The sequence below is a fragment of the Ornithodoros turicata genome, unplaced genomic scaffold, assembly GCF_037126465.1.
Source record: "Ornithodoros turicata isolate Travis unplaced genomic scaffold, ASM3712646v1 Chromosome12, whole genome shotgun sequence".
Classification (NCBI taxonomy): domain Eukaryota; kingdom Metazoa; phylum Arthropoda; class Arachnida; order Ixodida; family Argasidae; genus Ornithodoros; species Ornithodoros turicata.
In genome coordinates, this window is record NW_026999301.1 from 1,824,888 (window position 1) to 1,852,041 (window position 27,154).

At 44.0% G+C, this 27,154-nt stretch overlaps 1 protein-coding gene across 1 annotated transcript; it reads left to right on the top strand.

The window, feature by feature from the left end:
• Positions 1-3,264: 3,264 nt before the first annotated feature.
• Positions 3,265-26,896, top strand: LOC135371665 (probable cytochrome P450 49a1). The gene is made up of 9 exons (XM_064605642.1): positions 3,265-3,881; positions 11,785-12,022; positions 12,386-12,576; positions 14,570-14,771; positions 17,196-17,355; positions 18,105-18,274; positions 18,807-18,885; positions 23,868-24,080; positions 26,603-26,896. The coding sequence occupies exons 1-9, from the start codon at positions 3,701-3,703 to the stop codon at positions 26,711-26,713; spliced, it is 1,545 nt and encodes a 514-aa protein (XP_064461712.1). The 5' UTR covers positions 3,265-3,700; the 3' UTR covers positions 26,714-26,896.
• Positions 26,897-27,154: the final 258 nt, after the last annotated feature.

Sequence of the window (27,154 nt, forward strand, 5' to 3'; positions counted from 1 at the left end):
AACACGAAGGGCATGGCGAAGGGTACGCCGTGACCAACCAGATGGTCGTGACGTGGTCCCTGTGCACGTGATCTGTGACAGCCTCATTACTTTAGCACGCAGATACGAAATATAGCAGGTAATGTGACTTTTGGCAGCACGCTTGAATAGAACTAGCAAAGGGATAAAGTTGCTATGTGGAGATGCGTAACTAACTTGATTTTCCGACAAAAAATAACAAATTGCTCGCATTTACTTTTCAGGAAGTACTAAAAAATGCATGTAACGCAATGCTATGCTTGAATAAAACCAACGAGGTTGTAAAGTTATGTGAAGATGCGAAAGTGACTTTTGGCAGCACGCTAGTGGACCGCTTTCTTTCATCACGTGACACGGATCAGAAGGCGAAGTGGGACTGTCTGCAGCATACATTAGGCCAAATGGGATCCCTTTGAGTTGGAAGTTGGTGAACCCCCTAAGGGATTGCGAGATAATCCACTAAAAAGCATTAGGCGAAATGGGAATAGGCGAAGTGGGAAGACACGGTTCTGGTTCTCTCTTAGTCTTTCATTAACACACCGTCCGGACTAACCCACATAAACTCTTTTACGTGACAAAGCACACACCTAGTGGGTTTGCTAAGAGGTGTATGCACAGCGCGAGAGCATTTGTATAGGCTCCTCTAAAGCTCCAGTTTTATTTTACATATCTTATATTTAGGTTTGTAGATGATTTTTTGAAGGTCATGTAGATGCTACTGAAGTTCTGAGGATTTTCGAGTCATCTGCTTCTGACTTGGAAAACTACAAATTTTGGATCTTGAGTTGACTCAAGGAGGTGGTCAACTTTGTTGGCAGTACAAACAAAGATATAGAAAACCGTTGTTACTATATTGCTCAAACCATTCAAAAATTACAAAAAATTAAAGTTGGATGCCGTGTATGTAAAAAAAAAACAGTACAAAAGTCCTGCCTGCATAGCACTAGTGATAATATGATGTTTCAGATAGACCCCCTGAATGAAGCGGGGTATCCTTACCCACGTAATTTTGACAATCTTGAGAAGGATGCTTAAAGAGTTAAAAGGAGTGAAAAGTTTACCCACAAGTAGACCTCAAGTTATGCATTATTTGCACAAAACTTCACATCACATAAAAAAATAACTAGGAGAGTCGGTATCCCGGTGGTTTTTAGTTCCCTACCTAAGATCTCCTCACTTTTTTCCATTAACGAATGGAAAACCCGAAGAAAAATGTGACCAACAAACACAAAATGACATATGTTGAATGTCAGTCTTCTATTATCATATTCCGTTGTCATGTAAAAAGTTTATGAGGGTTAGTCCGAACTATGTGTTAATGAAACACTGAAGTTGCGTAGAGAGCAACAGAAAAAACGTATAGGGCAATGTAGAGTGCACCCTGAGGGCCCACACTCTTAGAAATGAACTTCACATATTGTTGTTTCCTTTTCTTTTATTTTATCGACACTATCGATAGTGTAGAAAAACTATCGATGGTTTTACAGTGAACAGACTCTGAATAGTAATGTCGTTTCTTTTGTGTTTTTTTTTTTTTTTTGCTTGCTAGGTTTGGTTCTCGGTCTCACTGTCGATGATTTTATCCCTTTGCAAATTGTCCCTGCCGTCGTTTTTCTGCTCTTCGCGTCAGCCATTTGTATACTTCTTTGTCGCGTTTTATTATTTGCACTAGAATTCTGATTGTTCTATTACACATATAGAATCAGTTCGATTTATAGCTTAATCGTAATTGTAATATTTTCCTCGGGTTGTCTTTGTTGAATAGCTGCTTGTGATAGGAACTGTCCAAGGCAGACGGTATAGTTCTCCGATATTCGGCTATCGATACTACTACACCGATAGTCTTAAAGATATGTACTTTACGACAGTGGGCTATTGGTAGTATTATCGATAGTTTTTTCAACAACTGAACATATAACGAGCTCCCTTCGCCAGTCAACTTCCCTTTGTTTGTGCAGAACTATGCTTTCCTCGAACGAGAAGTTTTTGCGAGGACCCATCTGACATTTTCAGAATCATGCAAAAAAGAAAAAAGAAAACGCTGTCACTCGTACGAACGCGCATCGTATGCGCTGCGCTTTCAGCCGCGTATCAGCATGTGTTTTTTTTTCTAGAGACGGGACGAATTCCAAATTTTTCGAATCCGAATCCAAGGAAGGTTCTACTAATCCACAAATCTTCCGAATCTCGAATCTTCCGAATCCTTTCTTTACAAAGAGTTTAAAAAATCAAGAAAAATCACTTCTACAGGTTTTCCCGGCGATTTTAATCCAAGCGCCATCGAAATTAATCCACGTGCCATGCAAACTTTATGGGGCATGGATTAATTTAGCTGGCACTTGGATTAAAATTGCCGGGAAAACCTGTAGTAAAAAGTGTTTTGAAGCAGAATATGATACCATTGTTAAATGGAAACCATTTTAAATAATGCTTCAGTTTTAGAGGAAAATATACCCATATAGTTCTTCTTTTATTTAACATGTTGTTCATCGACTACAAGAAATGCGTAAATTCTCGAGTCTGAATTATTTCCATAAAACTGAGCAACAATCAAAAGCAAAACCAGGTTACTTTTAAACTTGTAATGTAACAGTTCCTGCCTGAACTCTTTCAATCCAGAGCAATGTAAACAAACAAACAAGTAAACACCTGTCGGCCAATGAGGCTTTCGGCTGACTCCAGAGGCGCCAATTTTAAAAAGAAACAAACAATGGTTGGTGGATTCGAAAGATTCGATTCGCCGCTTTCGAATTCGGATTCCCGAGTCTCGAATCCCTGCCTAGGATTTGAGGATTCGGTTGGCACGTCCCTAGTTTTTTTAGAAACAGGTAGAACACGGAGGCGAGAAACATGCGCGACCGGCCTAAAAGCAGCTGTCTCTTCTCTGTTTTGCCCCCTCTTTCTTCTCTTTCTTGCATGGGACCCCTCGCCTGGGTTTAGTGACGCTGGCTCTAAATGCACCGAGCCGTCAGCCGCCACTTCAAAGCAGCCTGACCGCACCTTCCCGCTACATCGCCCCAGCATACCCCAGCCACCCCACCGCAATCCTACGGCAGGAGAAACTAGAGTCACTAAATAAATAAGCTACGCTAGGAGAAACGAGTGAAACACTAGAAATGGTTTTCTCGAAGGGCGTCGAGACGGCGGCAGACGAGCGCGAGAGGAGAAAAAAAAGACAATTTTCCGATGGTGCCGCCATCCCTCGGCGGAAGTGAACGTTAGTTAACTAGGCCGCGTGAGTACGTGGCTCTAGGCCAGTGCTCTGGATGATGGGAAATCATCGTCTTTAAGTGCTGTGCGTTCGTGTTTCGTTCGTTGTTGTTCGTAGTTCGTCCCTTGCCGTTATCTTTTGAAAGACCGCGCTGAAAGTTTTCGCCGCTTCAAATCATGAACCTTTACGGATTTACCGATGAATATTTACCTAGCAACACGTGCTAGGCCTTTTTCCGCTTTGAGACAGCAGCCTTCATGTTTTCAGATAAACCAATGAACTGTGGACCCGCACTCCTATTTCTGCCATCTGTTCACGTCATAATCGTTGGCGAGATACTACTGTTGTTGAAGAGATAACTCGGAGGCCGTCTACCCTGCCAGTGCTAAAGCCCTTTTGGCAGGTTATTCGGCGCGTCGTCTGGCAGCTGCCTTAATTGTCTTTTCGCGCACTTACATAGATGACGTGAGAATGACCGCGAGAGCCAATTTTCTCCGTGCGCTTTCGTGCACTCGTGTGCAATATAGGTGCGTTACGGCATCCACCGCGGAGGCAGCCCTCAACTTGGACAGCGCCAAGCCTTTCTCGGATATACCGAGAGTGACGTCACTACCTCTCATCGGAAGTTCCTGGATGTACTGGCCTGTCATTGGTGAGCTATGTGATGCCGGGTCTTCCTGTTCTGCTCCGATGACATAAATTTGTTGAAGTTGCAAAAGAGTGTCATACAAGTACGGTAATACGCGCCGATTTTGAGAACTCTGCCTGATATCCGGCGCGTCCACAGAGAATTGCGAAACGTGTATTTGTGTACAATGTGCACGTGTCGACATCTGTCGCAGGTTGTTTAAGGCCATCTCGGGATGAGGCAGCCAAGTATTTGCTCAGGATATCCTATCCAACTAAAGTGTTGTTGAAATTGCGCATGTGTGTGTGGGGGGGGGGGGGATTAGATTAAGGGGGGACTGGGAAAATTCCTTCTTCGGGCAGCATCTTCGTTACAAATCCGCAACTACCACAAACATAGTTTATTTCAGTATTTCTGTATGTCTAAGCGTACAAAAGAAATTTAATTTTTAACTGAATTGTTCGTCATATTCAGTGCCGTATCTCGTAATTGTTATGATTATTTTTGAACGCTTTAGATGCCAGAAAGGAGAAATTCCAGATTTTGGGAATTACTTCCTTCAGACTCAATGAGAATGCCGACTACTGCACCTTTCATGAGACAAATACAGATATACAGTCTTAAAAATGAACTTCACCTCATAGCACGCTCCTAGCCAACCATCATCTCGAATGATATCGTTATTTGACCTGATTTGTTAAAAACGGGAGGCGTACGCCCTTTTTTGTGACAATTATGAACAGCATAATTGTCACAGAAAATACGTATGCCTCCCGTTTTCAGTAAATCAGGGGCCTTAGTCGCTTCATCGTCGTTACGGTCGTTACAATCTAACGAGTGGCGGGAAGTTCAAAAAGGTGGGCACGTGACACATTGCGCGTGACGTGTACCACGGCCTTCACGTACTCTTAGAAATGAACTTCGCCGCATAGCACGCTCCTAGCCAACCATGATCTCGAATGATATCGTTATCTGACCTGATTTGTTGAAAACGGGAGGCGTACGCCTTTTTTGTGACAATTATGAACAGCATAAGTCTCACAAAAAAGGCGTACGCCTCCCGTTTTCAACAAATCAGGCCAGATAACGATATCATTCGAGACGATGGTTGGCTAGTGGCGTGCTGTGCGGTGAAGTTCATTTTTAAGAGTGTATCGCGCGAAGAGCCGTGCACCGTGCACGTGTTTTATCACGTGCCCACCTTTTTAAATTTCCCGCCCGCCTTTTTCAATTTCCCGCCACTCGTTAGCGACCGTAACGACGATGAAGCGATTAAGCCCCCAGGGCAGATACCGATATCACTCGAGATGATGGTTGGCTAAGAGCGTGCTATGAGGTGAAGTTCATTTTCAAGAGTGTACACTGTTAAAACAGAACTTCACCACATAGCACGCTCCTAGCCAACCATCATTCCGAATGATATCATTCTGCGCGTTGATTTGTTGAAAATTAGAGGAGGCGCCTATCTGGGACAGATTATCTTGTCCCAGATAGGCGCCTCCCCCCTGTTTTGAACAAATCATGACACAGAATGATATCATTTGATATGATGGTTGGTTAGGAGCGTGCTATGTGGCGAAGTTCCGTTTTAACAGTGTACACTCTTAAAAATGAACTTCACCGCATAGCACGCTCCTAGCCAACCATGATCTCGAATGATATCGTTATCTGGCCTGATTTGTTGAAAACGGGAGGCGTAAACCTTTTTTGTGACAATTATGAACAGCATAAGTGTCACAAAAAAGGCGTACGCCCCCGTTTTCAACAAATCGGCGCAGATAACGACATCATTCGAGATGTTGGTTGGCTGGGAGCGTGCTATGCGGTGAAGTTCATTTTTAAGAGTGTACGTTTGATCGTTGGAACCGTCATCTCTATAGAAGTGCCAGAATACGCATAACGTGAATCGTGCTCGTTCTTTATCACTAAAAACAATTTCAACGTTTTATGTCGTAACGCAACTGTGATTATTAGCGACGCAACAGTGAATTAACGCGTCATTAACGGACGCACCCACAACGTGACACTCATATTTAGGGTCCTGTTTATTGAAATTATACTGCCATGCCATCAGATTGCTGGCGTCCTGGACGGAATCTGTACCCTTGAGATAAGTAAACGAGCACAAACTCATCCACCGAGGCTGATGACCTTTTAGTCGAATGACTGTCACGAACTAAGCTAACTGGAATGAATGAAGAACAACTCCACAAAATGCATACACCCAATCACGCCAAGAAGAATTGGGGACAGAGGCTCACCCCTTTCTGGCCACTTCATATTTACTCTGAAAGTACAGCGATTTTCGTGAGGACCCAATTTTTGAGCATTTCGCGATCGCTTTGTTTTCGCGCAATAAAGTTCCGCGAAGTATGGGTAGCAGATTCCCGGTTCGGTTCGGGTTTGGGTCCTGGTACTATAATGGTTCGGTTCCGGTTCAGCTCCATTAGGACACATATATCAGTTCCGAACCGGTTTACTGCACAAGGTATATGCCCTAAAATAAACGGCAGGAAAGTTTCGAAAGTTTTGTTTCTCTTCGCATGGCTGGCCGCAAAGCTGTGACAACAAAGTTTGTCCACAGGAAAACGAAACTATAGAGCGCTGTTGTCAGATGCTGTGTCCATCGATGCGGGCGTCCAGATAGGCATTTCCGTTGGCATTGGAGACTTTTGCGGGCAGGTCATCCTCGAACTCTCCATGCTTCGAAACTGGTTTTGAAACGGTAACCGAAATTTTCTAAATCGGTTCGGTTCCGGTTCAGCTCTAAGATGGAGGCGGCCTTTTCGGTTCGGTTTCGGAAAAAAATAACGGTTCTTTCTGGTTTTCGGTTCGGTTCGGTTTGATGGTCCGATTGGTAGTGACGACACAAGGTACACGCCTTGCGCCTTTTTGTTCTTCTTGTACGCACTGTTAAAGCAGAGCTTCACCGCATAGCACGCTCCTAGCCAACCATCGTTCTGCGCATTGATTTGTTGAAAATGGGAGAAGGCACCTATCTGAGACACTTTACGCTTGTCCCAGGTAGGCGCCTCCCCCCTGTTTTGAACAAATCATGACACAGAATGATATCATTCGGAATTATGGTCGGTAGGAGCATGCTATGTGGTGAAGTTCTGTTTCAACGGTGTACACTCTTAAAAATGAACTTCTGAACGGAAATGACACTTGTGATGTTCATAATTGTCACAAAAAAGGCGTATGCCTCCCGTTTTCAACAAACCAGGGCAGATAACAATACCATTCGAGATTATGGTTGGCTAGCAGCGCGCTATGCGGTGAAGTTCATTTCTAGGAGTGTACACTCTAAAAACAGAGCTTAACCGCGCTGTGCGCAAACCACTGCCACGAATGGTAGGGTTATCGCTTCCGATTCGAGGAGAGAAGGGGGCGTCCGCCTTTGTGTGGCAATTTGGGTATATAGTAATTGCCACAAAAAGTCGTAGGCCTCCCTCTCTCCTCGAATCAAAAGCGATGATCCTACACTCTAAAAACAGAGCTTCACCGCATTGGACGCTGTGCGCCAACCATTGTCGCGAACGATATGGTTATCGCTTCTGATTCGAAGAGGGAGGTGGGCGTACGCCATTTTGTGGCAATTTGGATATATTAAAATTGTCACACTAAGGCGTACGGCCCCTCTCCCTTCGAATCAGAAGCGATAACCCTATCATTCTTTGCAATGGTACGAGCACTACGTGCTATGCGGTGAGGTTCTGTTTTTAGAGTGTATACTCGTAAAAATGAACTTCACCGCATTGCATACTCCTAGCCAACCATCATCTCGAATGATATCGTCATCTGCCCTGATTTGTTGAAAATGGGAGGCGTACGCCTTTTCTGTGACAATTATGAACAGCATAAGTGTCACAAAAAAGGCGTACGCCTCCCGTTTTCAACAAATCAGGGCAGATAACGATAGCATTCCAGATGATGGTTGACCATTTTTAAGAGTGTAGGTCGCAATTTTATTTAGGACTTTCACGGCATTCATACACCTGACAGCTGAAGCGAACTATTGTTTGTACCACTGATCTCTATGTATAAAGGCTGGATCGCGCATGGGAGAGGGGCTCGTGGGGGAGAGGCGTGCATTCGGGCCGCCATGTTGGGAGGCCCTAAAACGCAGTGTGCGCCCATAGAAAACAATGGGAGGCAACGGAGATTGTGAGTATTTATTGCGCTGCAGGCGTTGATCGTTGTTTGTCATCACACAATTTTGTAAGGTGCCAGTATACTGATGTATCCTAACAGTGTTTCACAGGTGTCCTGTCGTTCGATTCTTAATTACGTTATGTTTTGCATTCCGAAACTAGAACGTCACGGCAGTGCAGCGCTGGGGATTGTACTACAGTACGTTACCCAGCCAATATTTCAATAAGAAACGATGTGAGGTTAACAACAACCATGTATGTAATATCCCGTGCTGCGTTCTGGACAAAAATTGTTCCATAAAGAACGGTCCAGGATGATATATACTCGCATGGCAGAAAGAGATCGTACTGTAGAATCACAGCCGTTGTCTTAGTCGTGTATGGGTTTAGTATGATTTATATCAAGCATCGCCGCAGAAACAGTCCTTTAGTAAACGACAGTGGTGCTTTGCCTCGCAAATATGGACACACCGAAGCAGCCCTAAATACTTCACGCAATTAGATCACGCTCGTTCGGACAGTTAATCAGGTAGTGATGTAAGCTTAATCAATTAAGTTACTTAGAAAGTGGTAACACCTCCTTGAGACACAGGACTTATCTCTTTTTGAAGTACAGCCCTTCTATGTTTGTTTGCTTCTTCCTTTATTTGTTCTGATTATTTGCAGGCACGGTTGTGCCAAACTGAATGTCCTTCTCCAGCACTCACATGCTTTTGTTGAATACAACTGCAGCGTGAGAAAAGCTGCTTGGGGACGGGGTCCTGGTATCCAGTGCTGACCTTGTCATGCTTGTTATGTGGAGCATGTTCCAAACAATGCAGCTCCACGTATGGTCTTCAAATTGCAACAAGACTATTTGGAGGTTGAAACAGTTGTGATTTTGTCATTTTGGCCCTCGTGTACCCAGTCTGTGAAACGCAAACAAAAAAGTCTAACACGATATGCTTTTGTAATGAAGATCACTGATGATGAGTAAAGAGAATATACGAGTTCAAGTTTATTCAATATTTTATATCATTCATTATGTTATTCAACATTTTATGTCAAGTTTATACAACATCAAGTTTATTCAAGTTCAAGATTTATTTCTTGCACTTATGCATTTCAGGATACAATGAACGTGCAGGGAGGTCGCAAAAGGCTACATTTATTGTTTTGTGACCTTGCTACAATGGCAATATATATTTTAGGAATGACAATGGTCAGGTACGCGCTCTCTAAATTTGTAGCACTCAATTTTAGGTTGGAATGAGCAATGAATAGCAACTTCCCCACTGATATTTTCTCATATATGCTAAATTTTAAATTTAATGTGATCGAATATGTGATAATATAATAATAATATATAAGAATATAATATGTGATAAATGAATGTGATCAACAGTAGATGTAAACAACATGAGTAGCCAGAGAAGTGCATTCTCAATAAATAATCTTCTTATAGCGTACATGTGCATGCCTATTAACTGAAACAATTATCACAGTTCCCTGACAAGTTTTAATTTCTGAGAGTGTACTGTAGAAGCTGCTTAGATCTACAACAGTTCATACAAGGTATTATATATACTGTGAATGCCTTTAAAAATCCCATGTGACGCATATCCCTTTACTTTCTGGAGATGCTGTGGTAGTCAAAGTTTGCGGGCATTACGCAGGTTCTGCACCCATTTCTTGAGTATGTCGAGGCAGCTGTGAAGTAACCTGCATTGATGATGATTATTCCAACTTTTATGGTGCATCGACAACAAAGGAAATAATACATCAGAACATTGGTTTGGGTGCAACCAGTTAAAAATGAATATGTTGTTTAATAAATGCATTGGACAAATGTTAAAACATCAGTTTAAAACATGGTTTACAATCCCTGTATCTTCTAATAATTAAAAAGATTAAAAACTATTCTAAAAAGAATATGGGGAACTCTTCTAAAAATAATTATAATCTCTAATTATTATATTGCTGGGTTAAGGAGCCTAAAGTGTGAGGTGTGTTTCTGATGTGAACATGTAAGAAAATATGCAAAACTGAGAGAGGCTAACCACAGTGCGTGCACTGAGGTTGTTCCTTCCTGTAAAGTAGAAACCAGTGGATGAGGAACGTGATACGTCGTATCACACTGCACAGATTATTCACTGGGCAGCCCTCATGACGAAACCTGTATTGAGAGACCACTTTTTGCCTTAAAACTGCCACAAATAGCACGACACGCTACAAATTATTACTATCGTAACAAGCTGACGATACAGCTCAGACACATAGGCGTTATTCAAGTCGCGCCACACCACCGTTACGTAGGATTCTTTGTCACAAATCAAACCAAGGCACAAAACAATACCAATACATGAAAAAATGTGACAATCGTGGTCTTATTATGACGTAATACCGAACTTGTGCGCGAAGGTAATTCAAAGAAATGAATGTGGCACTTGCTTCCGCAGAGAACACCGTGTACCATGCTAGCAATGCATGCAAAAAAGCGCTCGAGTGTTCGCACATATATTGATGACAACACTACCTGTGTAGTGTAACATGTTCTTTCAAGCATATTATGCACTCAAACTGTATTTGCCGCCGGGTAAAATGCAAGTGTGCTCGATTGAACGCCGGAAGAGCGATCAAGCAACCTGCATCCAGTGCTCGTTTTGGGCAAAAAAACACTTCATAATGGTCAAATAAATGTACAGAATGGACGCCTATTTATTCCTTGAAGAAGAGTGACTCACCTGTATAGGTTTAGGCCCTGTAACCTTGCCAGTACGGTTGGTACGACCGTAATTGCAAGAAGTTGCCATGATCGCTGCGGCGGCTGTTGTGGGCACCGTAAGATGGCGGCCGGTTTCTTCACGCTCGCGCTCCCTATCCGCGATCCAGCCTTTTACAATCGAGATCAGTGGTTTGTACCTGCGCCATTGTTTGCAATATTGTTTGTACCTGGAGCTAAAAGCTCCAACTGGCGGACACGTTTCGCGAAAGTGAGGCCAGCGAAATTTTTCCGAAACATATATCCATTAGGTTTCGCAAACTCCTGAATAAGCGCTTAGCTTTGTGCAACCCTGCAGAGCATATCCTGCAACATAAGAGACATGCGGCTATGTTGCCCCATCGTTCTTGCAGCCAGTACACTCTTAAAAATAAGTGGTGGTGGCGGTGGTGGTGGTGATAGGGCTTGCCGTTGTCGGCCTCACGTATGTGGGCAACGTCACGACTCACGCCCTGGGGGAATGTGCGTCCTGGGCCGTCTTCTAAGGGAACTGTGCCGACATATGTCTGAAAGCGTCTGAGGAAAACCCAGGAAAAACCCCAGACAGCACAGCCGGCACCGGGATTCGAACGCGGGTACCTCCCAGTCTCGACGTGACATGGCTCATCCCGGAATGACGTCACTCGTCAGAACGAACTATACATTCTTAAAAATAAACTTCACCACATAGCACGCTCCTAGCCAACCATCATCCCGAAGGACAACGTTCTCGCCCCTGATTTGTTGAAAACGAGAGGCGGAGCCTATTTTGTGCCGTGCATAATGGCCACAAAATAGGCTCCGCCTCTCGTTTTCAACAAATCGGGGGCGAGAACGTTGTCATTCGGGATGATGGTTGGCTAGGAGCGTGCTATGTGGTGAAGTTCATTTTTAAGAATGTATAGTTCGTACTGACGAGTGACGTCATTCCGGGATGAGCCTTACATGACATTTTATCGCAACATTTTTCATTGATAACCAAATGGTGTCACGAACTTTCACTTCCCTCATGCATTGTTTGACTGATTCCTAGGAAAATACGACCCCGACAAAGGACATGAGGCCGCCTTTGACATGTATCGTAAGCATGGGCCCATTGTGGTGGAGAAACTGGCTGGACGCTACCCGTTGGTGCACCTGTTTAGCGCGGATGACTTCCAGACAATGTATCAGCACGAAGGCAAGACACCGTTTAGGTTGGGAGCTACTGCTTTTAAGAAATACCGCGCTAGTCGACCGCAGTACTACGATAATATTGGAATCCTTAACATGTAAGTACTGTATATTGCGTATATATATTTGTCATTTACTTATTTTCTTCTATCTGAGTGGTATTCGTGCGAGCCACGGTATTAGATTTCAGACTTTGGATTTGGCTTATATCCCGAACTCCGCAGCTGTTTTATGTCGTTTCGATCTAATGTCCTAACTCAAAGAAGAAAATAATATAGAGAACTGGCAGAACGTAAATATCAACTCAGGCCAGATATTACAAAAAGTATACGTGCTCAGATTTCCCAGTAGAGTCATAAGGTCTCCTCCGACATTTCTTTCTTTGTGGACGTCAAGTAAGTGTGGAAAGCTTCTACATTGTGTGATTACAGATGGTGCTCTTTCTAATTTCACCCCACAAGGCAGGGCGAGGAGTGGTACCACACCCGTTCCAGGTCCCAGCCATACACCTTGCGACCGCGCACAGCGATGTCATATGCTCCCAGCATGAGCCAAATAGCGGACGACGCGATCAGGGTCATAACACTCTCCAGGGACAGCATGAGTGAAGTTCCGGACTGCTACCCAATCGTTTACAACTGGGCAATGGAAAGTGAGCATTCCACAATGCTACGTTCAGACGTAACGACTGTCTCGCTAAATGTAGGCCAGAAACTTAAACCAGGGCGGAAGAGGTCTGAGCGAAGGCAAACACAAAAACACGACAGCAACACAGGACGCGTGTGTTGTTCATGTCGCTGGGGATTCCTTTCTTCTTGTCGATATCCTTGAGCACTTTTTGATTGCTTAAGAATTTATTACACAAACTGAGCTACTTGCAAAGGTCGAAGCACCGGGTGTTTATATTTATTAGAGAAATCATTTAGAAAAATCTATGTCGCATGTATCGCGATAATTAGTTGCCATTGATTAATTAAAATCACGAGGGAATCATTAATCAAACAATTAATTAAAATCATTAATGAGGGAACAGACGAGGGTTACTTCCTGGGGGAGCCAGTGAAGAAAGTGTTTAGTATTTCCATTTTCGCAAATTTCATATTTGAATTTACAGGACCTAGGTAATTTACACGCTAATTTCTGTCGTTGCTATCAAGACACACGTTTATTGCGATTGCACATGCGTTGGTATACTTTTTAATCCGTCGCACTGCGTTCAAATAATAAGCGTGTTTGTCCTCGATATTTCTTTTCATACTGCACGTGTGTCCAGAAAAATTAAATATGGGAAGAAAGCCAGCAGATATAAATTACTAGATAGCCTTTTAGATGTCATATCAGAAATGACAATTCTGGTATTATTCGTCAGCCAACTGCACACATAGCAGCTTGAGTTACTATTTTTTTATCAGAAATTGTGCGAATTGTGCTACACCAGTTAGTATTTCTTTCTTTATTCTTTTCTATATGCACATGACTGTTTATAACAAAGTTAGTAAGCAGTATTTTTCCCCATTATTCGATCAACTCGCTTTTAATGATTATGTGTTGTACTGGTCAGCATATGACGCATTGTATGTAGACGGGGTCGCGGTAGTTAATTAATTAATTTATTTATACCCTCAGGGCCAAGCACTACAGAGGGGAGTGGTTATATGAGATTAGCAATACACAATTGAAAATTGGCAGAGTTAATCGCTGAAGACGGGAGGTGGTTCCAGTCCAAACTTGTTCGGGGTACAAAAGAGTTAGATAATAAATTGGTCCTGCAGAGCGGTACTCCCACCTTATGTTGATGATCAATACGCGAAGAGATAAACCAGGGTGCAGTGAGAAAATGTTCTTTTAATATAGGATTGTGGAAATAAATGGCGTGAAAAAGAGTGAGGCGCCTCCGTTTCCGACGTAGTGATAGAGGTTCAAGTGATAATGAAGTCTTCGTAGATGTAACACTCGCTGTTCTGTTGATGTTAGATGGGATAAAACGAGCCGCGCGGTTTTGAATGCTCTCAAGTTGAAGGATTAATGTGGAATGAGTTGGGCCCCAGACAGATGATTCATATTCAAGTTTGGGACGGACTAGAGTTTTATATAGTGTTAACTTTAGATCTACAGGAGCCATGTAAAAATTTCTTCTGATATATCCGAGGGTGCGGTTGGAGTTGTTAGTGACATATTCAATGTGCGATTTCCAAGAAAGGTCAGTCGTTAGTAACACTCCTAAATATTTGTATGTGGTTACGGACTGGAGCTGTATATGGTTAATGCTGTAGCAATGGCTGGCATCTTGCTGCCGCCTAGACACGAGCATATGCTTGCATTTATGGAGGTTAAGCATATTAAGAGGTTAATTGGTCGGTTCGAGGCTCGCGATAAACCTATACAGCATCAAGTGACTTTCCTGCACCGAACTGGAAAGAAACGAAAATGAAAATCATTCGAAAAGACTACGCAAGATTATAATGGCAAACTGACATACACTTCCTTCGAAAGCTACACTGAAAGAAAAGCGCGAGAATATAGGAAAACGAAAACGTAATATCAGCACGGAGAAAGCAGTGGGCCTAGAGGCCCTCTTTCCTTGCTAATGAAAGCGAGAACGTAACACGGCAAAAGAAATCAAACAACCGGGTTTTGCTGCACAGGCGTGACGCGTGCATCGCTGGACACGAGGGTTGGTTGCCTGGAACACCCGCTGGATCCCACCTCGGATGGAGCCATCATCCTCAAATCCATGGACACAATCTTCCGGTGTATGCAGATTTTCGGTTACCGGTTTCCCTACTTCCGGTACTTCCGAACTCCCACGTGGAAAAAGTTCGAAGACGCCATGGACACTTTCACCGTGTGAGTTCGCGTCCTGTATCGGCCCTGCTAAAAGGAAATTATAGAAGAAGAGAATGTAAAAAAATACATTACTTTGAAATGATTGTCAACAACGTTAGACGTAGAATATGTTCATAATTGCGTTTGAAAAGTGAATTCACCAATGCGTGTTTCCTCCGGGCACGATGGAAAGAGTGGCCATGACTTCTATTCCGTGGACTCATAGCGCCCGTACTTGGTGGCGGGTTAGTTTTTATGTATATGGATGAAGTGGTGCTGTGATTACGCACACAGCAGCCCGTTTATAGGTCCGCGGACAGATCCCCGCTTCAAACTCCGTCGCTACAGCCAATCGATCGTTCATGAACATGAAGCGATTCGGTCAAGTGACGATTATGTCCCACTCGAGTGTATCTGGTAAAATCTAGATCCATTGTAAAAGCATGGTGTACTTGCGACCATCTCGCTTGCATATTTTGCAGTATCGTATGAAAACGCCCTAGCAAATTAATAGACCTCTACCCGAGAAACGTCATCATGACGTTGGTAGACAGACTGAAACCGAAACAAATCGGAAGGAGAGGGCCGGGTTCCACGAATGGGCACTTGTTCGCTGCCTCCTACTGAACCAAAAGTGGGACCGAAGGTCGCGTCCCTTTCAGGGATCATCGTAATACCCTCAGGACCGTAATTTTCGGGCGCGACCTTGTTGGCCTCTAGCTTCGAGCGTAGTTCAACTCTACCAAATTGGTGGTCCTGCCGAGAACTATGACGTCGTTTGTTTACAAACAGGGAGAGGTCTATTCAGTCGACAGCTTAGCAGCAGTTGTGCTTATACAATGTGCATTTTTATTTATGTGGAGTTATTGGTTTATACATTTTATAACATTATTTTCACACTCGTACCACGGAGCCCGAGAGACATAGCGAGCCCACGTTTAATAACGGTATGGCGGTGTAATAGCCTACTGAAGTGTGTGTCTACCTTTGGCGAGTGTCTTGTTGTTCCGTGCAGAGTACCAGTCTCTGGTGCCAGTATTCTACAGGATGTCTCAGGTAACGTGTCAAAAAATTATATTTTAAAATCCAACGTCGGAAAATTAAGGGGTCAACGGTATTCAACCTCAGAGAGTGTTTGCCGTCGTTTGAGAACACTTTTATGAATTTTTCGCCATGGGAAATTTAATTTTCCGAATTAAAGTCCGGAAACTGCCTATAGTCAACCTAACGTTATTTCGACAGATTCGGGAAGCACGGGTCGGGTTTAGCCCACCACGGAAAAATTCATTTCGTGGTACAAAAGTAAGGAGCGGAAACAAATTGGGAAAATTGGCTTTTTCTGACGCGCGTATTTCAACGGCGCACGAAATCGGTTGCAAAGATGCGATGAGAGGAGGACATGCCCCTGCACAGATGATGGACAGAACACTGAAAAAAAAAAACAAGAGGAAAGGGAAAGGAAGAGACATCGCGATAATAATCTGAGGCTACATGGATTCCCATTGGTACAGGGCAGGGCACAAACGGGGACATGTACCCCTCTCATCGCATCTTTGCGGTCGATTTGGTGCGCCGTTGAAATACGCGCGTCAGAAAAAGTCGGTTTTCCAAATTTTTTCCCGCTCCTTACTTTTGTACCACGAAATGATTTTTTCCGTGTTGGGCTAAACCCGACCCGTGCTCCTGGAATCTGTGGAAAAAATGCTAGGTTGACTAGGCAATTTCCGGACTTTAATTCGGAAAATTAAATTTTCCGTGGCGAAAAATTCATAAAAGTGTTCTCACACGACGGCAAAAACTCTCTGAAGGTGAGTACCGTTGACCCCTAAATTTTGGCAACACCTCTGGCAACACCTCTCAGAGCTTGGGTGCACGGACGGACGGACAGACGTTTCTCTCGCAACACTCCTTGGCCCTGTGCAGCGAGCTAACCAGTGGAGAGTCACAAAAGCGGTGCTCCGCTTTCTGCGTGACACGGACCTTCTGGGCTCCCTGTGAGACGAGTGTCTTTTTCAATTTCTGTTGTTTTCATTTATTTATCTTCTTGTTATTTCCTTTTCTCTTATTTATATTTTTCCTTTTTTTTTAGGTAATAGCAAGCCGGCGTGCTGCATGGCTGACCTTTCCCCTTTCTTTTTTTCTTGTTTTTTTCTGCCAATAAATTTCCCTCTTTATTTTCCGACGTTAGATTTTTAAATATATTTTTGTGACACGTTACGCGAGACACCCTGTATAATGCCCGACAGAAGCGAAATGGCACTGACAAAGCTGGTGGTGCATGACAGCGAAGTAAGACCGGAGACAAGGAGTTCAGACAAATTCTCGTTAGTCGTTACGAGAATTTGTCTGAACTCCTTGTCTCGGGTCTTATTTCACAGTTCTAAACTGCCGATTTACTTTACGTCTTTGCACGAAAACGATGCCAGTTGATGGGTGCTCTTACAGAAAGATCTTCAAGCATGTGGAAGCGGCAGCAGAGCGCGTCAAAGCCAAAGAACCTGACGATGATTACACCATCTTGGAACATTTATTGGCCGAACAGAAGATGGAGTTTGGTGAAGTGCTCGCCTTCATGAGCGATTTTATTCTCGGTGGAGCGGATACAGTAAGTAGCGGTTGTCCCAAACTATAGCCGCGTGGTTAACCAAAGAACGAACAGGTCTTCTTTGTGTACATTGCATTATTCGTGTAATCGTGACACAACTAAAAGTATAGGCATGACCATGAACAAAAGCTATGTTCCACACCTTTTCCCGAGTGGAGCACTGGAGCACATATGTGTCCCTTGGAACACGTAAATGTTTTAAGTAAGAAAAATTCATACAAAAAAAAACAGATGGACAATAATAAAACGTGCATTGGGCTTCATAGAACGGACCCGTTAAAAAGACAGGTGTGGAGATAGCTCCATTGACTTGTATGCTGACACTGAGGCCTAATTGAATGCCACGAAACAACGTTGACTTCAGGGCATCGAACAATTATTGAGTGCTACCTTATAAATCGTTAGACGCTTCTTATGTGCAAGATATCTTGACCGGCGACGTTTCCTTCCCCCATATCCTTTGGACATTTTGAGCCACTTCTTGATTCCTGCTCAGCTTTATTCCTCTTCGTAACCATTGAGGGTCCTGCCCTATAGTCACGTACTGTTCCTCATACAGCACGTCCAAATGTGGCATATAATCGAACGACAGGTCATCCGTTGAAGCCAGTATCCACATCGACGTATTGTTGTGCAACATGGCAATTTTTGAATGTACGAGACTCTAATGTCTTTTTCGCAGCACCCACATTAATGTCTACTTTGCTGGCATTGAATTACGCTGAAGAATGTATTCCTGTACATCACAGACCTCCAGTACGGCTACTTTCTTCCTGTACCATCTTGCGAAGAACCCAGAGGCTCAAGAGAAAGCCCGTGCGGAGATCCAGACTATCGTTGGCCCAGGCGTCACCTCCATCCAGGCGTCTCATCTTAGTCACATGCCCTACGTCAAGGCCTGTCTACGGGAATCTCTGAGGTAAGCTTTCAAATCGCGAATGTTGCCAATACTGACGCTGAATGGACGATGTTCGAGATTGTACTAAAAAATGAAGAAAAAAAAAAGTTGCGTGTTGTAGAGCCCACTTATCGTTAGGCTGGCTACTCTAGATCACTTATATCTACACACAATTTGAAATGAAAACTGTGCCTGAATGGCTTTCACAGCATTTCACGATTACGTACGAAAGCCTATGCCACTATATTACGCCCTACTGACACATCTTATTTTCAAATAATGCACGTCAACCACATGTATTCAAGTAAATTGGAATATCGCTTACGATAATTTGTTTCCTCTTTCTTCTTAGATTGATGAATGATTTTTGTTTTTTTCATTTGCGTCTCGTATTTTTAAAATCATTCGTGGGTAAGCATGTTCGTGGTAAGTATGTTTACATCATCCAGAAAATAGTGGAAATATTTCGTAACAATTGCAGTCGCATCATCAATTGTCGCTGTCATTCGCACTGCTCGAGTTAACTTGTACTTTTGCACATTTTTCTTTGTAGGCTAAATCCTACGCTGTCTGGGGTGTTCCGGAAGCTGGACCATGATGTCGTCATGTCAGGTTATGTCATTCCCGCCGGAGTAAGTACACAGACATTTTGCGCACTGCATTCTCACTTGGCACATCCTCGTATGGAAACTTAAGAACCTAGACCTAATCTGAGGCCTTTGAGTAAGGAGTCCCTTGGATACTCATTACAAGGGAGGCTGTAAACCGCTAGATCGTGTGTATGAAACGAACAGCGTAGAAGACGGTCTTCTTGTTTTGCGAGAAATGTAGAAGAAAGATTAATCAGAATTAGATGCGTAAAGTTTTCGGCGATTTTGAATGCCTAAAAAAAGCTGGTTGATTCACGTTTATTTTCGTTTATTTATTTTCTTAGAAAAAAAAGTGTTTCTATGAAACGGAAAAAAAGAAACGTGTCACCAAACTTATGGTTCTTCACAACGTTTCCTGAAGTTTAGGGTGACCGACTCAAAACCAGCAATGTAGCATGTGTTCCCTGCTAGTTTTGAGTGTGTGCTGTCCTTCCATGTCTCCCCAGGCACAAGGATATGTTCCTTTCCTCACGTTCACGCCAGTCAGCTTGCACTCTCCTAAATCATTCATAGATTTATTCCGTAACACTGCAATGTATTTAAAGGTATTGTAAAGCAGCAGAGCCCGAATTTCATTTAGCGTGGCTATTCGATAGTCCAAGCCATCAGTACAAAAACGACGCAAATTTCATTTCAATCGGTGGTGCAGTTAATTAGAAAATTAAAATTAAAGATTACGGGCAACACTGTATTAGGTATTCCTAAGAGATCCGTACTCTCAGCCGCGTACGGCGGAAACCACGTTGCATGCGTATAACAGTGGGCCCGACAGCCGAACAGCGCTGCGTTTCTTTGTCATTTTATTTCGCAAAAAAAACACACTAAGCAGGGGTCACTGCATTCCTGTGGAAATATGATACGAAATAATATAGCCACCAAAAGAACAAAACGCGACAAAATAGTGTTGCATACACTACGAGGGGCGTTCAAGTCAAACCGGGAATTTTCATTTTTCGCAAAAGTAAAATGAACTTACAGGCGAGAAATTAGTTTTATTTTTCAGCGCACTATGGGCACTTGCTCCAGCTTTTCACGAGGGCTTGGATGCCAGCAGCGTAGAAATCCTTACCGGCGCGTAGCAGCCATGATAGGACCGCATTCTTGACTTCGTCGTCGCGGCTGAAGTGACGGCCCCCAAGAAGTTGGGGCCTTCAGTGGCCCGAAGAGATGGAAATCGCTGGGGGCGAGGTCTGGACTGTAAGGGGGATGTGGCAGCAGCTCCCAGCCAAGTTCCTGTAAGGTGCGTGTCGTGAGATTCGCGGTATGCGGGCGTGCATTGTCCTGTAGGAGGAGGACTCCTTTGGTGAGGAGGCCAGTGGCCTCTTTCGAGCCAGTTCAAGACATGTTATCCGTCGGTCCTTGAGGATCAGGCGCTCCACAAGTTGGATGTTCTCTGGAACTCTGACACTGGGCTCTGAGCCGCCCCGGCCGGGATCGTCCTGCACTGATGTACGGCCGTCTCGGAACAGTTTGCACCACTCAAACGCATTGCTGCCCCTAAGTGTACCGTGGCCATACTGAGCCTGAAGTCTTCTGTGAATTTCAGATGACTTTACGCCTTCATTCACGAGAAACTTCATGACAATTCGCTGTTCGATGTACGCGCTCATATCGTTGTCGGCCATCTTGTCCAGCACGTGTCTTCTGTTTTGCACAAACTTTGGACCACCACGTGGTGAATGCGGAGGCCTGTCGCGTGTGGAAATGACGAAAAATAAGTAGCGCGAGCCATTTGTACACTCAGGAGACAGAAAATCCCGGTTTGACTTGAACACCCCTCGTACATATTCGACAGTGTTGCCCGCTGCACAGGGGGTTGTTCGACACCAGGTGTCGCGCCGCTGCACAACGCAGGATTTTTCATGACAAATTAAGTATATTTAGAGAGCGTGGGATTTACAAGCAACAAAGTCTCAAGCCACGTCGCCAGCATATCCTGCTTGTCTACTGCTTTACAGTACCTTTAAAAAAAAAAGGACTACGTTCCTCCAGAGCGTTCGCATCCTACGTTCGCATCCAGCGCATTTCATATAGTGCCTTGACGCGCTGTATCATAGGGCGAGACGCATGTATAACGAAATGCACGACACATCGTGCGACGTGTCGCAGAGTTTCGTGTCATCACTTGTCGCATGCTATATTCGCAGACACGTGGACGGCGACATCATACCGCGCTGAACCGAGAGCATTTGCTTGTGCTCTAACAAAATTTTTTCACATAAGAAAACACAGTAAATACAAACACCTCATTCCTTATTTCACTTGTGTTTCAATGAGCAACGCGACTAAATCAGCTACTCGTTGCATTCTAAACGCACACTATCCGCCCACCTCATTTACCAGAGAGGCGGCATAATTAGGTGCTTGGTTGATAAGTTACCACCTACGGGCGACAACCCGATGACGGGAGAGGAGATATCCAAGCTGTTCAGTCGCACTGATGTTAACGGGTACCATGAAAGGGCTCAGTAAGGGATACAACTGTTCAGTGTCCTTCAGAGCCACACTGTTGGGAAGACGGACACATCGAAGCGAATTCTGTTGAAGACTCGACAAAATTATCTACCAAGAGCCGACTTCACTTACCATTGAGCCTCTGTATACAATAAGGGGATAAGTCGATATATCCCCTTTTTAGTATTGTTGTTGCAATGACATCTACATGATACCCATACCCGATACCCATCTACATACTAGTGTGTACCTGGCCAGAGAAAATTTAGGACCGCATTACAATTTATTGACCCGCTACAGGAGGGTAAGAAACGTGAAATGCGTGTGTGTCAATGGATGGACAGTCATACCATGCCCCTTTTCTACACACACGCGCAGTTTAGTTTTGCTACGATGCGGAAGTGAATTTCGACTTTCACTCGAAAAACACTTATTTGCCTACCTCGCCTGACCGTGTCAGCAGTGCTACAGAGCGTTGGAATCGGGGGAAAAAAAAACACGTGTGCGTAAGCTAATAAGTCATATTATGCTGCCCATCTAGGACATTATTTTCAAGCCTGTGCTTGTGTAGCAGCACGGTAAGCCTGATTCCGGCTCCGCTACACACAGGTCACTTCACCCTACATTGCATCACCATGGTTCAGCCATCAATGGCCGACTCGTGAAAACAGCTTCTTTTTTTTTTTTTTTTCTGCGCGGTAACCCCGTGCACGCTGTTGCATTGAAAAACGGGATATGTCATGCTCCTGGATTTTGCTCAATTTCTACGAAGTCACATACCCAAAAATGATCCTAACAGGACATTCATGTAGAGCAGACACCTATATATTTAACTTTTTTTTATTCCGTGTTAACGCCTGAATGCTGAAACATGGCCACGGCCGCCGCGATGGATCCCATTTTTAGACCCCTACCTGTTTGTAAACAAATGACGTCATAGTGTTCGACAGCGCCACGAATTTGGTAGAGTTGAACTACGTTCAAAGCTAGAGGCGAACAAGGTCGCGCCCGAAAGCCACGGTCTTGAGGGGATTACGATTGTATCTGAAAGGTACGCGACCTTCTCCCCTTCCGATCTGTTTTGGTTTCGGTCTGTCTACCAACGTCATGATGACGTTTCTCGGGTAGAGGTTTAATGCGCAGCAGACAAGTATTCCTTGGATGGCGTAATGGTTCCTCACAGAGTTTCATTCCTCGGAAACCTCGCGGTATTTTGATATTTCTGGTCCATCGTTAGTCGGACAAAAGGTCAGAAACGCGCGGTATAAAATATCGGAAAAGACCACTGCCGCCATTTTGAAGGCCGTTCCATGTGGGGATTTTGTGGTGACTTAGAACTGTTCAAACGCTTTTGTAGATTTTACAATATCTTATCGGTAGAATATACGTGTGAGAGTACGCTTACTATTGTTCCGTGAAAGAGAATTTTTACAGTGCGTCGCAAAGATGTGTTCCTTCGTATCCACGACGGTTGTTTCCCTTCAGTTCCCGAAACCTCTTTTTTGCGAGTCTGCGGTCAGTTCCTTGCCACTGGACCACGCACCGATCGACCGTATTCACCGCGCCGTTTCCCAAAAACTCCCTCTTCTTCGTTCCACCGCTCAGCAAGCGCCCAGAATGCAATGCGTGCGCAAAGAGCACTGGGATTTTCAGAAGTCGTCTATTCAAACTCACTGGACGACTGGTTCAAAGGCTCGCCACTGTTGCGCGCCGTCGCTCTTTGCAGCACATCTTAAATTATGCGATATTTATGAATCTGTGGAATGAATTGCGTGGCATGGCGGATTTTATTACGCGGGTTAACCGCATAGCACGCAAAAAGAAAAGGTCCATCATCAAGTGCACTTACGGTGATCGCTTATCTAGTCTTGTGAAGCGTGCGTCCGCAAAGTAACGGGCAGGACGAAGCATGGCGGTCTGGCGTGGAAGGTGGTGAACGAGGAAACACACCAACAATCATTTCTCTATTAGCCTTATACAGGATGCATTTTTATCAGAGCATTTTTTTTAAAGGCCATGCGAGCAGCATGGATGCTGAAATGAACCTCATAGTCCGAAAGAAGTTTGTGCGATATGTACAGTCGACTGCATAACAGTTTAGCGGCACCACAAAGAAAGAAAAAGTACAATGTATCCATACGTATTTCAAATGAGGAGCGCAAGTAATTGCATACCCCGCTGACGTATATGAGCACGTGTGTTTGATTTGGACATCAGTGAGCGGGATACGTGGCATAGGACGTGACAATGACGTAGTTCACTGGGAACTCCATTAACAAATTACATAATGCTTTTTGAGTAATTACTCACCTAGTATAGTTATGATACGCTTTTCGGGAGTGTGTGTGCCTGGCCGTGCAAGCCAACTGTGAAAAAAGAAAGGAAAAAAAAAACAGCATCCACGCTGCTCTCATGTTTCTTTTTCTTTTTTTTTTACTCTAATTCGGACAAAAGAAGACACTCCATATCCAGACGTTACTGGACCATTATCAAAAGTACTCTTCTTGCAGACGGTGATGTTTACAGAAAACTACGTGGCGTGTCGCCTGGCTGAGAACTTCTCCCGTCCTCTTTCATTCGAGCCTGAGCGATGGCTGAAGGAAAATAAGAAGGATTCTTCCGACGTCCTCCATCCTTATGCGGCACTCCCATTCAGCTTCGGTCCCAGGATGTGCCTCGGGAGAAGAATCGCAGAGCTAGAACTATGGATTCTAGCTGTGAAGGTATACTCTTACTTGGTGTCAGTTGTACAGTGAGATCATACGGTGTCTTATTATTTTCATGCTTGCTTCCATTCATACTTGCGCTAACACAGACAGACGGGCTCGACGAGCAAGAAACGCAGAGGGCTTGCACTTCACTATTGCTCGTTCAAGATGTCCAAGATATTTTATTATACAATACAAATCACGATGAAGTACACGCAATCCAAAAGGAAACAGGACCGTGAATGCAGGCCTCGCGATATACTCCACAGGAGTTACAGGTTAATGCAATATACACACAACTATATAACTTGTGAGAGGCAAAATGAAACAAACACGTACTTATTATACACCACAGTTACATCCATATGCAAGAAAAAAGTACACAGAGCTACAAGTCCAATAGATTAAACCTGCAGGGATGAGAATGTTTGACGATCACAAAGAAAACGCATTCTGATGTGTCGAATGTACTGAATAACCGTCAATTCTTCTATAACCGAGTGCAAAAAAAAAAGAGAAAATGTATGTTCTGTTCTTTGATAAGGGGGTGCAACAAACCCACGTGTTTCCTTCTCCAGTTCAATTCAATTCAATTTAAAGGGGAACAAATTTTTTACGACAGGAATGTCGCGAAAAGTAAGTCACTGAAAAAGTTAGCCAGCTGCAGGACTCTAGCCGACATCTTCCGGATTACTGATCCAGGGCTCTACCAATTGAGCTAAACTAACACGCCTTCCCAACGACTTCCAAGGGTGCGTCGTTTGAAGGAACAAACACATCTACTCACTCACTCATTCCACTTTCACTCTTACAAGTTTTCTTCACACATTGATACGACGGGAAGACGACGGGGCCACGCAAAATCCGTCTGTTGAACCCGATGGAAATTGGGGGGTTCTCGTTACTCGCATGTATCGAGATACTTTCACTTTGCAATGATATTCCAAGAAGCCAAAGTGAAAACTCTGGCCTTTTGAGGTTAAGCAACAAGTCATGTTCGTGAATTAGCACCAATAATCTGGATGCATTCATGATGCGTTCATTCACCTACACTGTATAGGTGAATGAACGTGCACGACAGTAAGGGCTCGTGAACTGGAGCGAAGTCAGCTTTCATTCCTAGGACATCATCTTCCGTTATGCGCAGGAACTATCAGGTCTTTGTCTTCGGTACATAACGCGTCATAAGCAGCAGACAGGCTTGCTCCTACCAGATATAGAGGAATGTTGCGACTATGAAGTAGGAGTTTTTCTCCCCATGAGGCAAGAGCGTAGTCAGTGACACCAGTGACGGTCTAACGCTCCCGCGTCCTCGTCATCCAGATTACCCCTTCAACTGGATTGGGTTTGATAGAAGAAGATGGTCATCTAGAACAATGGTTCCGAAAGTGTGGTCCGCGGACCCTCGGGGGTCCCCGAGAGTGTTTTCGTGGGGACGATCAAAGGCAGCCCGAAGACCGTCTTCTCGGGTATTGGTCACGTCATCTCTGAGGGGGACGATATGATATATGACGATATTTATTATACTAAACAAGGGAGAAATATACTACCCTCTCATTTCCTGCATAGAGGTGCCTTGCTTGTTTGTTTGCTTTGCCTTTTCTTTTTTTTTTCTTCACGTGTCAACATGAATCGTACTTAACGGAGGTCCTCGAACGGATTCTCAGTGGTTTTGGGGGGTCCGACACAGCGAAAAGTTTTGGGGAAAGCTGCTCTCGATCACAAATTGTTTACATGCGCATCAAATGTCGGCATACTTCACAGTATCGACCATATTGAATTTTTTTAAAAAGGAACGAGTTACGGTAATAAGCTACTCATTTTTGTAATTTAACTGCGATACATTTTTCGCCTCGTAGCTAAGTTGTCTGGTCGTTTCCAAAAGTACGGCGAGTTACTACATCACTGGTTACTTATATCTAGGGAGTGACTTTTTCGGGTTAAATGCCTTTCTCAGATTCGGTGGGTAAAAATCGGGCGCTATTTTTAAATCTGTAATTCGGGGAGAAATCGGGCGATAATTGAACTTTCGGGTGTTTTTGTTTCTCCTCTTGTCTATTAGGCCATTTCCTAATCTCTCTCTTTCTCTCTGTCTCTTTTTTTTTTTTTTTTTGCGGGATCGTGACCTTCAAGTGGTAATCCCCGAAGACATAGACAGTGTTGACACACATGGGTGTATTGCTGGGAACGTATAAGTGACCCATTCTTACATGTGTTACACGTGGCGACCTTTGTTCGTCTTCAATGGAAACGTCACTTGAGGATTTCATAGTGACTGGAATTCGGGGAGAAATCGGGTTTAACCCGAATTGGTCGGAGGTCAGTTCGGAGGGAACTAACCGGGCGGAATCGGGTTTAACCCGAAAAAGTCACTCCCTACTTATATCTGCAAGGAGTTACGTACAACTCAGCAAGTAATGTTATAGGTAACAGTGATAGCATATAAAAAAAATGAATCTTTCTGTTACGTTTTTACTAGAAGTGTACTTGCTTCATCATGAGAGCAAGGAAGTACAGCATTCAGGTGTCGTCCACAGGTTCTCTCCAAGTTCCGCGTGGAGTACCACTACGAAGACATCGGCTTTCGAGGAAAGCTGACCAACGCACCGGACAAACCGGCCAGATACCGCTTTATTGACCTTTCATGATGGCCACAGATGTCTGAATTCATGGGACGATGCCATACTACCTAATCTTTCACCCTGAGGAGGCTGCTTCGGTTGGCTGTTCCACCCTACACATGAGAAAATGGACAGTCTGCAACATATCTCCGCTATGCTATAGCCATTCACGGTGAAGCCCGCGTGTAGCGAACAAGTCAGAGCACTGTACATGGTTTCTTTTCTTCTTCTTTGTCTTCTTTTTTTTTTTTTTGTTCTTTCGAGAAAGGGGGGAAATAGGACGTCAGATATCAGCGCTCTCTCCCTTTTTCTATTTGAGTAATGACTTGTTGAGAGGAATATCATCATTCACACAAACAGCTCTAGCTAAAAATACCTCGCGAATGAAAGTCCTGATTATTCTCACGCAAAGCAAATAATTGCGGTGTGGACGGCACATGTTTTCTGTAACAGAGTATACCCAGCACA